Below are 18,987 nucleotides of genomic sequence, written 5' to 3'. Positions count from 1 at the left end.
TAAATTTACTAAAAATATTTTAGTAAAATTTTCTTCCGCTGAACCAAATAAATTAAAGTCCAATGCATAATTTCAGTTCAAATTTGATATTATAATTTTTCAATGTATTCTGTAGTTTCTGAATTACAGATGACAATCTACTCATTTAAAAAGTTTTAATTTCCGTTCGTTTAAAAAGATTTTAAGTTGATTTAATGCTTTGCAATGCATAAAAAGGTGGAAATGTCAAGTTATATATTAGTCGAACGCCAATGTTTAAAAATTAGACAATAACTTATTTGTTAGTTCAAGATGTAGGATATACATATTCCTTAAATAATCGGCAAGAGTTTGAATGAATCCTTTGATAAACTACTGAACCCGGTTTTTAGCTTAAAGTTCTCTCTTTGCCTTCCACCCCCACAAAAAAATCATAATTTTATCCAATTTTCAATACATTTTTGGTTTTTAACTTATATACTTTGTTTTTCAATCTAGCCTTTGACAAAATTCGAGAATTTTTGTAATAGTTCTCTAAAACTTCAAGCCGAATATACTTATATAACTTAATAATTATATAAATAATGCCCAGCTATTCATTCTCCAAATTTTGATGCACAAGTTTCAGTATTTAGGATACATTAATTTCCTTTATTATTATGATAATCTTTTACTTTTTCAAATACAACTAACATGGTAGATCAATAAAAATAGTTGTATATTAGAATGCAAAAGATTTCGAATCAAGATAGAGCATCCAATTAACAACCTCTAATCCATTCCTTCTTTTCAGCTTGCATTTCAGTTTGACTACAATCCCCGCATGCTTTGGAATTATACGATTTTAAAAGACTTCTTTTGCGTTGTGACGTCACACCAATCAATTTTAGTTTCCCCCTCCCCCTTTCTTTTCCTGTCTTCTTGTTAATTTGGTGCGTGTGAAAGCACCTTATCTTGATCGACTACCCTCCCATAGTGAAAAAATAAATGAATAAAAAAAGTGAAAAAAAGGTAAAAGAAACTGTAACCGTCGGGGCCCCATCTGCCGTTTGCCTAATTGAATCAATTCCGCTGCTTTTGCCTGTAAAGTCGGCAGCCCGCACTTACAGCTGAAAAGAAGGAAAATGGAACTTTTCAGCTCCTGTTTTTCAATCTTCATTTCGTGTTCACTACAAAGATTAAGTAACACTGCTTGTTGCAATTCAGTGGCACGGAAATTGGTGAGGAAACTTGGAGAAATCTATCTTAGCCTCGCCGTGCCATGCCGGAACTAATTTGGAGTTGTTTTTCTATGTGATTTTAAAGAAGAAATAAAACATTTTCCAAATATTTCGAATAGAAAAGCGTATCTAACGAGTAATACTTTATCCTCCTTTAATACATATTACTCAGAAAACTGCTATTCTGTATTTTTGTTATATGTTTTGATATTGCCCCTTATTATTGTGTTTCTATATTTTTTCCGCCTGAAAAATGCATCTAACTTTGAAATAGATTTGTAAGCAAATTCTTAAAAGAAAATATTTCTTCCATTTGAGTTGTATTTGAATATCTGAGAAAAAGCAAGAAATTTACAGCACCTTTTTCAAAATATGTTTTTTATCTTTTCCTTGTTTCATTGTAACATTTAACCTATCATCGTATGCACTTTTTTTAAAGAAGAAGAATACGAAAGAAAAAATAATAATGGTAACATATATTGGAGTATATTTTAAAGGTGTATTGAAGGAAATATGCATTATGAAAATACATAAATCATCACGAACTTCTCATGCTAAATTCAGTAAAAAGAAACTACAAAGTTTTTGGCTGTGATTAATTTTCTTAAAAACATACTCTTAGCTACATAAAATTATATAAAGTATAACGCTTGTAGAAAAATGCCACAAAATACTATTATATAGCATTTTGAAATTAGCACTATTTCGAAAAACTTTATATTATGCAAAAAATATTTCATAAAACGATTAGCGCATCGTAAAAAGAAATACAAAGAAAGCAATAAATGTAAATGAAAAAAGGATCTGTATATGAGATTTCAGGATAAACATATGAGATTTCAGGAATAAATTTTATTTTTGAAACAACTGTGTTGATTTCACATTATTTTGCTTTACTATCCAAATTAGCAGAGTCAAAATTTGAGGAATTACAAATAATAATAATAAATAACAAATGCAAACAATTATTGCAAATAATCCATTTGTGGAATAACTGGTACAGTGGTTAGTATTTTTATATATTTGAAAATATTTCAACATTATTTCAGAATTTTGACAATACTTTATATTTTCAAACTATATTACATTTTCTCTGCAGTTGAACAAGCAAATGAAGCATTGATTTTTTCAATTACAAACCTAAATCGATTTTTCACAGAAAAAATTATAAACATTAAATTATCTTTTATTAATCTCTTGATTTTTAATTGCTTCCAATTTTTGAAAAAATGAAGACCTAAATGAAATTTAAACAAACGAAGTGAAGAAGTAACCTCTAAATGTTTGTCTAAATACATAACATCAATTGATGCACTTTTTTTCGAGAAAACGAATTCCAAAGATCACAAAGATTAGATACATACCAAAGTTTATTAACAATGTAAGTATGTGTATTTCAGACACAATACCAATGTAGTCCACGATGTCTTCTATAGTTGCTGTTTAAATTTCTTATCTAAGGCAGCTTAAGAAGAGTCCTCTATAAAATGTAGCACTAAAGATGTCCCATGTATATTTGTGATAAATTGTAGAATTTATTCCTCCTTTTGATTTTTTTGAAATACAAACAAAACCCCTCAAATATAAATTATGTCATTGACTTCTTATTTCTTTAGATAACAAAAGCAACACATATTTTATTTTTTTCCCAAATTCCTTAATGAAATCAGTGTTTTCTCTCCATAAGCATTGTTCCGCTTTTATAATTGAGGCAGTACCTGCTGTCTATGAAGAAAAAAATTGCAATGTAGACAAAATGCATTAGAGGAGAGTTTCTCGCAAGAAGTTTTGTCTAATTATGAAACAAATTCTTTATACTATTTTTTCCAAGAAACGAAACCCAAAGATCTCAAACACAGAAAATAACACTACATCCATATTTCTTTTCAAGTATTGGAAATAAGACTTATTGATTATAATTCCTTAATTTTTGCTATTAATTTCTTAAATATTTATTCAGTGCTGTTTTACTATGCGAACTCAGACAGTAATCGTCACTTATGATGAAATGTTTTAGTAATACACAAATAAACACTTGCCTTCAAGAATTTTCAACAAATTGTGGAATTTATTGATCTAGTTGCATTTTTGAGAAATTAAATCTCCAAAATCTCAAACTCAGAAACAAATCTGCCGCCTTATTTATCTCCAGAATCGGGAACAAGATTTACTGCTCGTTGTTTCTTAAATTATTCCTATTAATTACTTTTTGCTTTCATAACTGTTTTTTTTTTCCAAACTGAGGTACTGAAATGATATTCATGAGTAGTTTTCTGTAACTGCAATAAAATGCATCAATAAAGAGATCCCCTCTAGATTTTTTCATTAGTCTTGGACTGTATTCACCAATATTGCTTTTTCATAAAAAATGAAAGACCGGAGACCTCAAATATAGAAGAAACACGGCCTCCATATTTCCCTTCAAACATCCGAAATAAGATTTTTTTTGTTGCTTCTTAATTATTTCTATTAATTACTTTTTGCTTTCATAACTGCTGTTTTCTCCTCAAAGTGAGATACTGAAATGATATTCATGAGTAGTTTTTGTAACAGAAATAAAATGCATCAATAACGAGATCTCGAGATTTTTTCACTAATCATGGACTGCATTCATCAATGTTGCTTTTTCTGAGAAAATGAAAGACCGAAGATCTCAAACGTGGGAGACAGCACTGCCTCCATATTTCTCTCCAGACATCAAAAACAACACCCCGATTCCTTCTGCAGCAAATCCTTAGACCACCGTTCCCCGCAGGCGGCACAAAAGGAGAAGAGATTCTAAAAGATGACCGCTTTCATCACTTTCTCCCTCGCAGCTTCTCCCTGATCCGATGAAAAATTCATGAGAATCGTTGTCGACGGTAAGTGGCTGGACTCGGGGGACCCGGACTCAAAGCCGCCAAGGACCGTCCGGCCCGTCGCGCGTCCGGCCTTCCCTCTACAATCGCTTTTATTTTGGGAGGAAGAAAGATTTTATTCTTTGGCTTTTATATCTCATCTGGTCGGGGTCTGGCCGCTTTCTTTTGATATCATCTATCATGATTGAAAGAGAGATGCTCTGCATTTGCAGAAGGAGAAGCATTCAGAGGAATTCGGTAAAATTAGAAATGTTAGGTCTGATTTTAGGTATGTTGATGTAAGCCCTGGAAGAGATTAATGTTTGCTTAAATAAAAGCATCGGAACAAAAAATTTCTTGGTTGTTAGCAAATTATAAATCTTTTATTAAAATCGGTTTTTTTTTTATGTTTTCTTTCACTGTGGAAAAGTATTTGTAAAGATCTTATACAGGATTGGTAGATTTAAAATATATCTACCTGAGACTTCTGTATAAGAAAAAGCAAGGTCCACAAGAATAAATTCTGGTGGTAGGCTGTATTATTTGGTTAAGTTCATTTTTGTTTTAGTTGTAGCGCATTAGCGCTATCTAAAATACAATGTATCTTTTAATAGTTTTGGTTCAGGAAATAATTACTTTCAATTGAATTTCATAATGATTGCTTTTTTGGTTGATAGTCCCATACATTGAAATTTATAAAATTTATATGATTAAAATATGTCTCATAATTTTAATTGAAAGCACATTTATAAATTTACTTATTATTCTTTGATTAATTTTATTTGTAAATGATCCGCCTTTGTATATTTTTAAAATACACGTTCAAATTTAAACTAAATTACAGATTTGAAAAGCTAACTCCAGTTGTATACCAACAGTATTGTTTCCAAGGAAGAAATATAAATCATCATAATAAACATAACCATAAAATTAATTTGCTATTTCTTCCTTGGCGGAAACTCCAATGTAAACAAAAGATATTGTTTTTTTTAGTAAGATAAATTCAATTTAATTTTTTTAGTTCAATTTCTATTTCCTTATAAAGTGAGTGATACGAGTTGAAGATTGAACCAAACGGAACTTTTCTTTAACTAAGTATAGTCAAGAATTAATATGAAGATGAACCTCAAAACTTTCTATTAAAGGGATTTGTATGCAAATACAATTATAGCATTTAAAAAATAAATTTGAATTTTTGTTAATTATTTTATGTAATAAGTTTTGATGAGGTAGTAAATAAGTGCATTGTCTGTACAATTAATAACAGAAGAGCAAGTACTAGCTTGAAAACATTTGGACAATACACTCAAGAGAGAAATATCATGAAAGATATGAAATTAAAGTAATAAAAAATAGCTAAGAGAAGGAATAAAAAGGAATTCGGACTGAAGATTTCACCCAGGAATACTTATAAAGCGGGAATTCAAACGAGGGATATTTCTCTGTGAAGGGTCTAACTTTCAGTTTAAAAGTATTAACTATATACTGTATTAAGATTTATTTTTTTAATTTGTAGTTTTGAAAAGCAAACGAATTTCGGCAAAGACATTAATGTAATGGATTATTCTTTATTCAACCACTTTAATTATATTAAATTAATAAAACTCTACGAAAAACGTTTTCATATACTTCAAAAAACAAATGGCTGGTGTAAGTTTATGAATTTAATATTTTAATACATATGATAAGAACAGGAACTATGCCATGGCATGTTTGCTGTAAAATTCAGAGAGCATTAATTTAACCAAAAGGGAAAGTTATCTCCTCAATATATTCGTCTATTAAAAAAATGGTGCATTATTCGCTGAACTTCGCAACACAATGATAAAAATTGAATATTCATTTGAGAGTTTTTCTTTAAGTCTGAATGAATTTGAAATTTTATTCAGATTTATAATTTAGGTGATAAAAACCACACACTAAATCTTATTAAACTTTTTACATGTAAAGCTACCGTGTTCATAAGGACGAGCAGATATACTACATTTACTATAGAGGGACTTCGTCCACATGCTAAATCTCATTCGCCGAGTTAAAGTCTTCGAGTTCACTGAGAATTAGGACGACAAATTGGTCCAATTTTAAAAATCACCTTTCTCTACTCAAGTAGAACTAAAACATAGAGGTTCATCAATACCTCAAAACAGATTTTTTTTTTTTTTTTTTTTGACTATTTGAATATTTTTTCACCAAAAATTAATTCAAGACAATCGCACCAAATAGTAATCTAGTTAGTCGTCAACCAACGATTAGATTATTTCCTCTTCATATATACTCTTAATGATAAAATAAAAGTTCAAGTTAGATGAATAAGGATGAATGTCATCTTATAACTAGTAATTGGAGGTTTGAATTTCTCATACGGCCAGAGAAATGGAGTCAAAATGACTCCATTATTATTTTTCTTTTTGGCTTTTGTAAACAGCATTGGAATTAATTTTAGAAACACAATATATTCTGGAAATCATGTAGTTACCACAAGTATTAAAAATATTAATTTTAAAAATGTTAAATATAATAATGAAAAAAAGTTGGAAAGATGTAAAAAGATTCTAACCAATCTTTTAATGGGTATTTATTTCGTTTAGATGTTACTGAATTACACTAATGTTGACAACTGTTTGAATTTAACAAGAAAAATAAAAAAATGCAATATTTTAAAAATATTTTTTTATTTTTTTGCATTATTCAAATTAAAAGCAGTTTCAGAGATATGGAGGCAATGACTCAATAAATAACAACAAAAAAAACTTTGAGAAAGAATAACTCGGTTATACGCACGTGTTCATACTTAGAATCCTGCCAATGCACTGCTGAAAGTACAACTTGAAGATATTGAAGAGATGATAGTATTCAAGGGCAAAACATTACGTGATAATTAGAGTTTAATGAACAAAGCGGAGTTATATTGACTCTCGTCTCCATTTACAGGCTAATTGAAACCAAAATGGACTTAGAATCATATTCTCTGAATTATTTTGCTTTCTCGAAGGATGATTCTATGAGGATTAAGGCAAAAATCTATCAGTTTTAAAATATTAATACTACTACTACTGTTCCTTATTGATGCATATTGAATTTTTCTACAGAACATTCACACGAAAGAATCAACCCACAAACTAAAATGAAACGGGGATTTGCATATGTTTTTACGCTACATCTTGTAGACAACATCATTACCAGGAAGGCATCTCCTGCAGAGTGCAGCCAAGTAGCGATTCGAATTGAAAGACCAAATCTCGGCCGTTTCTGCTCCACCGGACATACACACCAGCACCAATTCAATTCCATCTCACGCTATCTGGCCTTCCCACCCAGCGCTGACCATCACGGGGCGGTTGTATGGGGACTCATTACGAGCCCCGGGGGAGTGCCAAAGGGGTCATTCAGACAAAACAGTCCTAACCGACCGGTCAGTGGATAAATTGCCGGGGCGCAGTTATCGGATTCATCACGCCTCCAATGATCAGCGATAGATTGCGATTTAAAGAGAGAATGGGAAAGGAGGCCTGTTAACTGACCCGGAATGAGTTTATTCTCTCTCTCTCTTCCCCCTTTGAGTCATGTCCAGCCTCAGCCGTGTTTGAATGGACTGAACTGCATTCCACTCGACCGCTTGTTGTTAAGGTTGTCCAGGAGAATATTCGATTGGATGAATGGACTATTCTGGTCTAACCTTTTCTCAATGAATATGAAGAAATTGATGTTGTTGGTTTCATATATTGAATTGCATGAATTATAGTGCTTCTTTATAATGCCAAATAAATTCAGTTTTATTATGTAGCCTTCACTAGCTGATATATCCAACGTGGCTCAGGACGAAAAATATTATTATAGATTTTATTAATAAAAAATTAACAATTGATTGTCCCCAGAAATTCAACAATTCTTAGCTCCATAATTAGATTTCGTTAGAGTGCAGACTGCAGGGTGGCCATAAAATAACTTTCCCTATTTGGCAGTTCCCACAGTTAAAACTGATGAACGAAATGAAACCATTTTTCAAATATAGACTGTGGAAAACATTGGAAAAATGAATTCCACCGGCAAAAAATTATTACTAATAGTTGCCGATAGGAGAAATATTGGCACTGCTATCACATACGAACGGGAGAAATTTGCATATTGAGATGGATTATGTAAAATTCTAAGTACGTGCTAAGCAGCGCCATGCATTCCCTGTAAAAAGGGAGGAGCAAACGACCTTTTAGCAATTCGTTCTTGACTTTTGATGTTTTCTTGACTGTTGTTCGTGATTGACTGTTGATGTGTGCTTAAAATGGGCCTTACCTTACAGCAACATACTTTACTGGTAAAACTTTCCTACACTGGACAGTGTAATAATGCCGTGGCTGCTCTTAAGCAAACCTGCATGTCTTGAAACAGAACATCAGACGGGCTGTTATGAACATGGAAAGTGACAGTTTACACGCAGCAGTGGAGAGCATCCTATACCGTATGCAAAATTTTATATACAAAGATCAGAATATTGAAGATGTTGTACGGCGTCCAGAGGACCTTAATATTGATGAATTAGAGAGGACCTTAATATTAATTTTCTCTGAATTTCATGAATTCATTAATAACTGTACTCCCACAGCGACAATATTTTCTCTATCGGCAATTTTTGGTACTATTTTTTTTTTTCTGCGGAATTCATCTTTCCATATTTTCCAGTCTGTATATGAAATGTGGTTTCTTTTCGTTCATTTGTTTTAGCTGCAGATGTCGCCAAACAGGGAAAACTATTTTATGGCCACCCTGTATTTATGTGTTTTACTTTTATTTATACAAATAAAATGATTCGTGCAATAGAATAAATCTTTATGTTTCTCTCTCATTTTCACTCATATTCGTTAACTGGTAATTAGTTAACAATTCCTAAATCCTAGTTATGAATTTCATTTTAACAATCCATTAGATCTGCCATTAAAAGCCATGGCCCATTCACTGGTCATCATGGAATGTCTTTTGCGAACTCAAAACAAGAAACAAATTATGTTTTTCTGGAACTTATCCAGGGTGCATGCCTCAACTGAGTTGAACTTTCACAAAACGTCGGGAAAGGGCGGTAGCGATGGAATTATAAAGCCGGACAAGTAGAACTGCAGACCATTGGGCTCTGGTCCAAGACACTCTGTAGTATAACAAGACCTCTATTCAATTTGCTTATTTGGTAGATCCTTTAGGAGTAATAACGCGCGAAAGTGAGAAATATTTTTTGCCTTGTGAAGACTGTAAACAAGAAGAGCATTAACGACGGAGTAAAAACTTTACTTAAAATAGGAATCTCTATGATTAAGTAGAGTCTTGAAATATTCACAATCAATGCATCTACCATTTCAAAAATCCTGAACACTTTTGAAGTAAAAGGATACCAGAGTGTTAAATAATTCAGAATATTGAGGAACTATGTGTAATTAGTTACATATGCATGCATGCACATATATTTCTAAATAATGTTGTTAGAGATCCAAAAAACATTACTTTTTTAAAATTTAGAAAAATTATGATAAAATTTTAAAATTAACTGACGAAATTTTATTAAAATTGAAAGTGAACGTAATGAAATAAATACGTCAATTGACTAAGTTATATTTTTGATTTGTCAACCTTTTCAAAAATAAGTTAAGCCTTGAAAGCTGAGAGAGAAGAATGTTATGAAAATTCCAGCTTTTATATTACACCTAGGGATTGCAATACCGGACCAAAATTTCAATACCGTTATTCGGTATTTTTTAGATCTTAATACCGGGATACCGGTTTTAATACCGGTATTAGAAATTTTAGAAAAAGAAAGAAAACACAGGTGTTTCTTTGTTTTATTTGCCAGTTTTGTTAGAGAGTGTAAATGTCACAAAAAATAATTTGTAACCTATAAATTATAACAGTATATAATCACAAAAAAGTAAAGGAACATCTTGTTTATTTAAATCACAAAAAAAAAGTGTCAATATCACTATTCAGTCTGTGGTACTATTACAAATTTTTGAAATGTGATCTTAAAAAACATAATGCATCAATTGTACTGTCATTAAGTCTGAAAAGTAATTTTGTGTAAAAATGACCAGCTGTCGAAAACGCTCTTTCGGCATCTACGCTAGCTGGTGGTACTGTTAGCAATGCGCGATATATTTTTACAAGTATTTAGTTCTGAATCCCTCATCTTCAAATAAATCGATTTCTCGTCGGATGGTTTTGGATATAGCTGATTTCTGCATTGTATTTTGGTTCGTTGAAATTTTTTTTATTTATCGCTAATTCTAATTTTTGTTCAAAACACAATTCCTTTTCACTATCGACAGTAGTTACATCATAATCTTCGATAATTGAACCGAATTCTGAATGTGGATAGGTTTGTGGGTAAAAAGTTTTAAGAAAATTTACTATAAACTTAATCAGATTTGAATTGGTTCTTTTCTTTTCTTCTTTTTCATTTTCATTTTTAAAATCATTATAATTATTTAAATACCAAAAGACATTTTCTATTTAGGTATGCCTTTCTTCTGTGCGATTTTTCAATGTAATATATAATTCTTTAGATAGTGATGTGTGCTGTTCTTTCAGTGACTGCAACATGAAATTTATTGTTGCATTAGCTGTTAGTAAATTAGAATCTCTCCGACATAATGCCTCAATAGTCAGTTTTATTGGAAGTAGAGCTGATATGGTTCTGGATATTAAGTCGAATTCAGTATCTGAAAAATTAATTTACAGGTTTAAATCGATTATTGCTTTTTGGATTGGATTTCTCAGTTTCAAAAATCGTTCCATCATTAGGAGTAAACTGTTCCAACGTGTTTTAGAATCTAATATTAACATATATTCTGTTTTATTTTCAGTTAGTATATATTTTAGTGATATATCCTTTTTTATAGGGGAGCGTTTAAATATCTTAACAATTTTTCAAACTTTATAAATTATAGGAAGCAATTCTCGATAGGTTAATATTTCATCCTCATTAGCAATATCTTCTTCGACAATTACATTGTCATTATCTTCATTGTCAATATCGCTAGCACTCTCTTCAAAGTCTGAATCCGAAGTTTCTATATCCACAGTATTTGGATTCTTCTGTTCTTTAATTTTTTGGTATAAAACATCTATTACTCCTAATTGAATTCCATGAGCAAAGCACAACTGCTGATTTGCACCAATCAACTTTCCAACTTTTTTCATAATTGTTGCTCCATCAGTCGTTATGGATACAATATTTTCTTTCAGGGATAATCCATGTTTCGCTCATTTAGATTTAAGCAATTAATTAAGCCATTCATTAGCTAATTAATTTCGCCCGTTAGGGAGACATAAAAATAAAAAAGTATGCTATTTTGCCGTGTTGGCGATCCCTGAACATATAGCGGAGACAATTTTAAAAATTTCTAGTAAATACCGAAAAACCGGTATTTAAACTTGTGAATACCGGTATTACGAAATTGTACAAATGGCTCAAAATACCGGTATTCGGTATCACGGTATACCGGTATTGCAATCCCTAATTATACCTTATTAATAACTGAAAATTCAGTATGATTTGTAAAACATTTCGAAGTAAAGAAAGTCCTTTCAGCGGATTCCTTAAATGACCAATAAAAGCCAGAAGTATACGCATTGCTGCAAGTAAGGACCTTCAAGCTGAAAAAATATTAATTAACGGGTGGAAAGAATTTTAGTAAACAGCTAAGGCAGTAATAAATAATTTCTAAATACCGCATGAATAATGTCAATAGGAATGTTTCTTAGTTACAAAATTCTAAATATATTTCTTCGTAAAAATATATATAATTCACAATTTGCATTCAAATCGAATCATCAGTATTAAAGGATGTTCCACATTTTTGCCATATTATCACACTTCTTACCACCATACGTTTAATATCTCATCAGTTTCATCAGATGCATCAGTTTTAATACCAAATTTGAGAGAAAAAATAAGTCTATATTTCAATACATATATATATATATATATATATATATATATATACTATGTGTGTGTGTGCTTGAGTGTGCCATTTTTGTTGTACCCAGGTCTCAATCACAGTTCATCACATATCACATAAAATCATCTTTATTTGAAGTATTTCATTAAAATTTACCAATCATGTAAGTTTATCGATAATTTTTATCGGAAAATGTAAGTTTATCGATAATTTAAATTCTACTACTCATGGGAACACTTATGAGCCTAATTTTAACTATGAGCACATTTGAGTTCACAATATATATATATATATATATATATATATATATATATATATATATCGTACAAGGATGAGGTCACAGGTTTATTTTCCCCTTTTCTTTTTTTTTCTTTTATTTTCTGGATAAAAATATTTATTTTGCATGAAATTTATTACTGTGATAACCAGGCTCACAATATCAATCATTGCTAATTACAGAAAAATAAAACCGTCCATTGTCAAAAACAGGTAGCACAACATGTGGTATGATACTGTACGAATAGTTTGGCACTAATATTATATGGTATTGTACATTATTAACAATCTTTTCAATCTTGTACGTTACCATATGATATTGTATAATATCTGGGTATCTGCTGGGGAAATTCACATTTGTTTAATGGTTGACTATTTATAGGTATTTCGAATGAGAAAACAAATAGCTGTCAGAAAACTAATTTTAACTGTTCCGTATAACCAGTCTTAACATTCACACAGTCAAATCTGGTTGCCGAAGAGAATAGTTAGTAACATTTATTTGATTTCATTGTTTATAATTCATTGTATACAAAAAGTATATCTGCTGTTGTAGAAAGTCTAGTTGGAAAGGTCATCGCGAAGCAAACATATTATGTAACAGTCATCATATTAAATGATAATTTTATTATTCGATTTTATTAACAGCAACTTTTAATTATAGATATATCAAAATAAATGGATTGCTGTGAACAGATTTGTCTTAATTTTAAACATAGGTTGCCTATTTATTTATAAATAAATTTTTATAGTTTGTAATTCGAAGATAAATAAATGTCAGACAAATAATTTATGAACTGCAGCTCATAATGATCTTATCATTAATACGAACCCATTTGGATGGTGAGGAGAGTTGCTAGAAACATTTATTTAATTTTATCATTTTCATGAATTTTTAAACATTATTTAATCTCATTGACAAGAAATGATAAAAAAATTTCTTGTCTTTTTTTTTCTTTTCAAATTTAAAGTTTAGTTGATGTTATGAATAATCTAGCTAATAAAGTCATCATGAAGCAAACATTTTGTGAGATAGACATACTAAACGACTTTTTTTAAGAAAAAAAAAATATTAGAATATATTAAAGGTACATCAGAATTACTAAACTATCAAAAAAGTTATAAACATAAAAGAAGTATTATAAAATGAACGTAAGAGAAATTTCCAGTAATGAAATATTTGAAAGAAAGGCTTACCAACTGAAGATTTTTTAGCATATCCACAGCATATTTTCCAAGTTCCTGTAATAAAATTATTATATTTAATAAAAAGAATGAATCTTTAATATCTTAGAAAAATTTACGAATTTACGAAGTAACGCATGTAATGCATTCTAATTAATATAGTTCTAAAAATAATTCCGTGAGTACTCGAACTTCAGCCTCACTGTAATTTTAATTTATGCGTTGAGTGAGTTTTTATTTTCCCACATAACTAAAAACGTTGCGTCTAAAAATTCCTTCTAAAATTATATAATTCTAAGTATTTTCTAGTCAGTCAGCAGCATTGAGCTCGCCATGGTTTGAACAAAAAAAATCGCGACAAAATTGGACTATTCCCATAAAATCATGAAGAATAAATTTTGCTAAAGTACCCCTTGCTTGTTTCTTCTATAAATGATTTTTAAACTTGCAATAAAAAATCTACACAATCTTTTTCGTATGCAGACAATAATTAGTATTTCCTGCAATCGGTACATATGTGAAGTTCACTGCCACTTTTACTATAATATTATTTACCGAAACAAAATAAAACATTCAATGATTGAATCAACAGAATGAGCTTCAACATTAACTTTTGAGTTAACAGCTTTGAAAAATTAAGGTAAAGCGTTGGACTTTTTAATGTAATCTGTTTTTCCATAAAACAACAAAATTTTTATAACAAAAAATAATAATTATTATTATAACAAGATCATATATACTTATGTGTGCTTATATATCATACTTTCATATATTAAAATGTTTTTTTCATGTATAATTAGGCATTACTGCCTGAACATTTTACTCTATAGAGTAACAGAAATTTCAGCACTAAAGCATACAACAGCTGGTATTGAAATGTACAATAAAGTGAGAAGCTCTTTGATAAATATCTGCAATATTGATGTATTGACGTCAAATCACATTTTATTCTGGCAGAAAGATTGCAAACATTTTTAGGAATATCCCCCTCCCCCTCAAAAAACATAGTGGCCATTATAATTTATTATTAAATTCGATAAAAACTAGAAAAATAATTAAATATTCTTTAAGACTAACATTTCTTTAATACCAATGAGATGAAGGAAGTTGTGATAGCATTTTTAAAAGTTTTCGCAATCTAATTTAAACCCTGACGTACTGATTTCACTATTTAAAATTATTGACGGATTAGACAGAACTTCTAGGTACGAAGTTTCTAGCTTTGGCCTTTTATTTATTCCTTGGCCTTTATTTCGCCTTTTATTTACTTATTTTGGCCTTTTATTTATCGTATTCACAGAGACAAAAATCTTATGTATAATATAACTGATAAAAGTTTGAAGCCTGGTGATAAATCAAAATCTTGAAACCACATTTTTGGTTAATATATTTATCTGCATTTCCTCTTTTTGTACTTGAATGATGATTATTATTGATTGATATCAAGTGAATATTTACTTCTGAGTTATTATAATTTTAATAACTTCTATACACTTCAAGGAAAATAACTTGCAGGTATCGAGGAGCAAATTGTTTATAGTTGACTAATTCGCGAATTAACTCTTCGAATTAGCAGAAAAATGTAATAAAATAAAGTAAGCCATCCACATTCAAAGTTATTCTTTAGAAAAATATTTTTTCTCGTTTTAAAAAAAAAATGGGTTTCCCCCCACCCCTCTCCAAAAATGCCGCAAGGGGAGAGAATGTTTGTAGGTCACGCTATTTTACCTTATATGATTCGCAAACGATGTAAACTCAAGGGACGGAGATTTTATATATTTTGTTTTGCTTTCGTTCTATGCTATATTTGAATACTTTTTGAAAAAGAAGGGGGGAGGGTGGGGAGGAGATTTTCGCCGCCTCGGCATCTGTTCACTTCCCGCGCAAGCTCGCCAGCCTTTTTTCCACGCATGAACTTCGGCCCCCTTCCACTTAAATTTGGTACAATCCATTCGAATATACCCCCCTGAAATAACGGGTAGGTTATAAAGAAATAGGAGCTATGGTAATTGTGGCGTGTTGAGGTACATAGAATGGAATGATTTCATCCCCACTTCGCGAGGAAGAGCCTTGAATTCACGAACATTTTGCATCAGACATCACAAATTTGCGCACTACCTGCATTAGATGTCACAAATGCACGTACAGAGTACATTAGATGCCATAAAAGCACGTACAGTGTACATTAGATATCACAGGGGAATTTAGAAAGTATATTTGATCTTACAAAAACAGGTGCAGGTTATATGAGATGTCACAATTTCATATGCTATCGAAATAAACAATCAAAAAGAATCTAACTTATTTATTTTGTCAATTTTGTAGCAGAATAAGTCCAATGATGGAAAAAGTTCTATTTCTGATCCGTCTATATTATAAAATTTTCTTCACTATAGTATGAAAATAATTAAAATTGTGCCATCTTTACATCATGATGATCCTTTTAGCGTCTTTGCTCACTTTGGATGAAAATACTGCACATTCTTTAAATTATTGAGTTCGTTTTTACCTACGTGTTGTTATTCATGGCTAAGGAAAATATTTATTTATATTTTAATTTGTTCAATTTCATAGAGCAGAATGTCATGCACATTCTTATTCCTTAGAGATTACATTATTTATGGCCATTCATTGTATTTGTGATTCAGAATATATTGTTCAATTGTTAAAAACAGAGAATAAAATAGCTCAGAATTCAAACTGGCATTATTGAATACTTCTTTAGATTGCATAAAAGTCATTTTTCTTTCGAAATTGCCGAAAAATAACGAAGCACAAATTTAAAAAAAATACAAAATTTACAAAATACAAAATGTTTCGAAACTTTAGTGAGTTTGCTTTAGTATGAGAGATTTCGACCAAAGAAGTAATGCGCCAAGTACATGTTTACTTTTTTTTAAATTAAAATTTATTCATTTTCTTCCGAGACAAAATTAAAAGATCATTTGAAAAAATTAAATGTTTCCAAGTGAATTAAAAGCCGTGCTATAAATTTAGAAGTACAAGTTAAAAAGTCAATATTAAATTACAAATAATCAAATTTCATACAATATTTTCGATAAGGCTATAGAATTTGTATTTATCTTTCTGTCTTTAATATCTTCAAAATTCGACGTAGAATCGCTCTCTGCTCTAAACTGCGATTCTACAAATCAAGCAAATCATATTTGGCGTTCTTACGTAATCCAAGAGCCAAATGGGATTTTATTTATTTATTTATTTATTTTTTATTTTTTTTTTTTTTTTGCGATATTTTCAGCAAAACTTTTTCAATGCAAGCATCCTTAGCGACAATGAAACAAACTTCACGATTTTGCAAAGCTACTTTTTAAGCAATTAAAAAAAAAAAACCGACGAACATCAAATTAATTGAAGATATTTAATCAGTTTTAAAATGGTTATAAAACATGACAACATTTTCATATATTATAAAGAACGAAACTCAGATGATGTGGGCAATCATATAAATGAAGAGTAGCTCACTCTTTATATTCCGATTAAAACCAGTTGCAAATAAAATTTCTTCAATATGTTATCAAAGACGATATAGATTGAAATCGCGTGAAAGAAAACTAGCCTTCAGAAAGAACTTCAGATTAGACTTCCTGCACTAACCATTACATCATGAGATAAAATCCTTAAACTGAAAAGATCTATATTGAATTGATATAGTACCCCGATTTGATTTTGATTTCTTAAATATGCATGTCATATTCATTCAATGTTGATCTACTTAATTTTTACGGATTTAGCTGGGGTTGGATCCATAAAAATTGATTAGATCAATACTGAATTAATGTGGCATGCTCTTTTGATTTTAATTTGTTATATATGCAAACCATATTAACTAAATATTGATCTAATAAAATTTTATGGATTCAGCCTCTATGATGTAATGGTTAGTGCATGAAGCCTAATTTGAAATTTGGTTATTCGTATATTATCAGAGTACAAATTAAAATTACACATATTTATATAAGAATGCTTTCATTTGCCACCGCAAGTATTTGAAAAAATATCATCATTTGTTCTATATTTTAGCATAAATTGAAAGAGAAGGATTATTGGTTATTAAATTTTAGACATCTTTCTGATTCAACAAAAAGAAAGCATATTTTACTTCCACAAGAACGTAACCAAATGTTTTGAATAACGACCAATGTTTTGAAGAAAATGCCTCAAGTAATGACTTTTTCTTCAAATCACAAGAAAAGAAAGAAAGAAAGAAAAGAAAAAGAACCTTATGGGAACAATGGGCGTAAGAAACTCTCTTAATGTCACCAGATAGGGGGAGGATAAAGATAAGTTGTTTGCACAGATTTTCTTCCCCCGTCTTTAATCCACTTCCCTGGCCTGCTCAATTGCCCATTACGTCTACTTTTAATCCAATTGGAGGGGCCTTTACGTCCCTATTGTGTGCCCTTTCTCCCCTCCGCACGATTTATTGGTTCTTCCCTGGCTGTGGGTGGGGTCGGATTCGAAGAAAAGGAAAAGGAAGGCATCTCCCAAGAAGAATTGAGTTGAGATTCATCACAGGACATACGTTCTTTAAAAAAATAAAAATGTTACGAAGATTAAGGGAAATGCATTAACAAGATAAGACACACTACAATTGTAAGTAGTAAATTAATAATAAATTTTACAAATACAAGCAGCCAGATATTTCAAATCAGAATTAAATTTCAGTAAATTCAAAATTTATTCAGTTACATATTGTAAGTGAGAAGAGAAAACATCGATGTGTTGGAAGTTCAAAGCAGACAACGAATATCTTCGATACAATAAACTAATTTTTAACACTGAAATGAGCAAGAGCGAATCAAAATAAAGTCAAAAACAATGCAACAATAAGAAATGCTTATTAAAAAATATTGCAATGCATCACATTTCAAATGTGGTTGATGTTAACCACAATTTCGATTCCATATTATTTAGTAATTCTAAAAATCAACTTGTAAAAAGATTTTGCTATAATTTTTCGATCATATTGGATAATTTCTGGAAAAAAAAAGGGAAAAAAAATCAAAATGGGAAATATATGAGAGTTTCTGAAGTTAATCTAAAGCACTTACATTTTTAGAAGATGAAAATGTTTTTAGATACTCATGAAATACAATTTTACCCAAACAATTCATATTAATATCTTGATACGATTAAGATAACATTCATCAAAATATTTTATATCATTTATCAAGATTCATTCTATAAGGTAAGATTTTTCAAATATGAATTATGTATGCATTTTATTAAATAAGCGATCAAATTTTTCAAATCAGAATTAATACCTGTAAATTAGTAAAATGAATTGAAGAAGAATCAAAATATATAAATTAAAAATTGTAATGAAATAATGAATTAGAGCTTCAGAGTAGAAAAGTAGAGTTCAGAGTAGAAAATCAAGAGTTCAGAGTAGAAAATCCTTAGTGCTATAAAGGAGATATTTTTAGTGCTATGAAGAAATTTTTAGCACTCATTTTAGTGTTGAAATGAATAAGAATTAATCGATATCAAGGTCATATGTGATGTGCAAACGACATCGACGTACTGAAT

General features: G+C 30.2%; 1 protein-coding gene across 2 annotated transcripts in view; it reads right to left on the bottom strand.

The window, feature by feature from the left end:
• The window catches only part of LOC129984214 (uncharacterized), a 217,479-nt gene that overhangs the window by 184,752 nt on the left and 13,740 nt on the right, over positions 1-18,987 (bottom strand). For both annotated transcript variants that reach the window (XM_056094040.1, XM_056094039.1), the window contains exon 2: positions 13,450-13,494. In XM_056094040.1, the coding sequence (XP_055950015.1) occupies positions 13,450-13,494 (45 nt within the window). The remainder of the gene's footprint in view (positions 1-13,449; positions 13,495-18,987) is intronic.

Source organism: Argiope bruennichi, chromosome 9 (assembly GCF_947563725.1).
Source record: "Argiope bruennichi chromosome 9, qqArgBrue1.1, whole genome shotgun sequence".
Lineage (NCBI taxonomy): Eukaryota > Metazoa > Arthropoda > Arachnida > Araneae > Araneidae > Argiope > Argiope bruennichi.
This window is presented reverse-complemented; position numbering and strand designations above follow the sequence as displayed.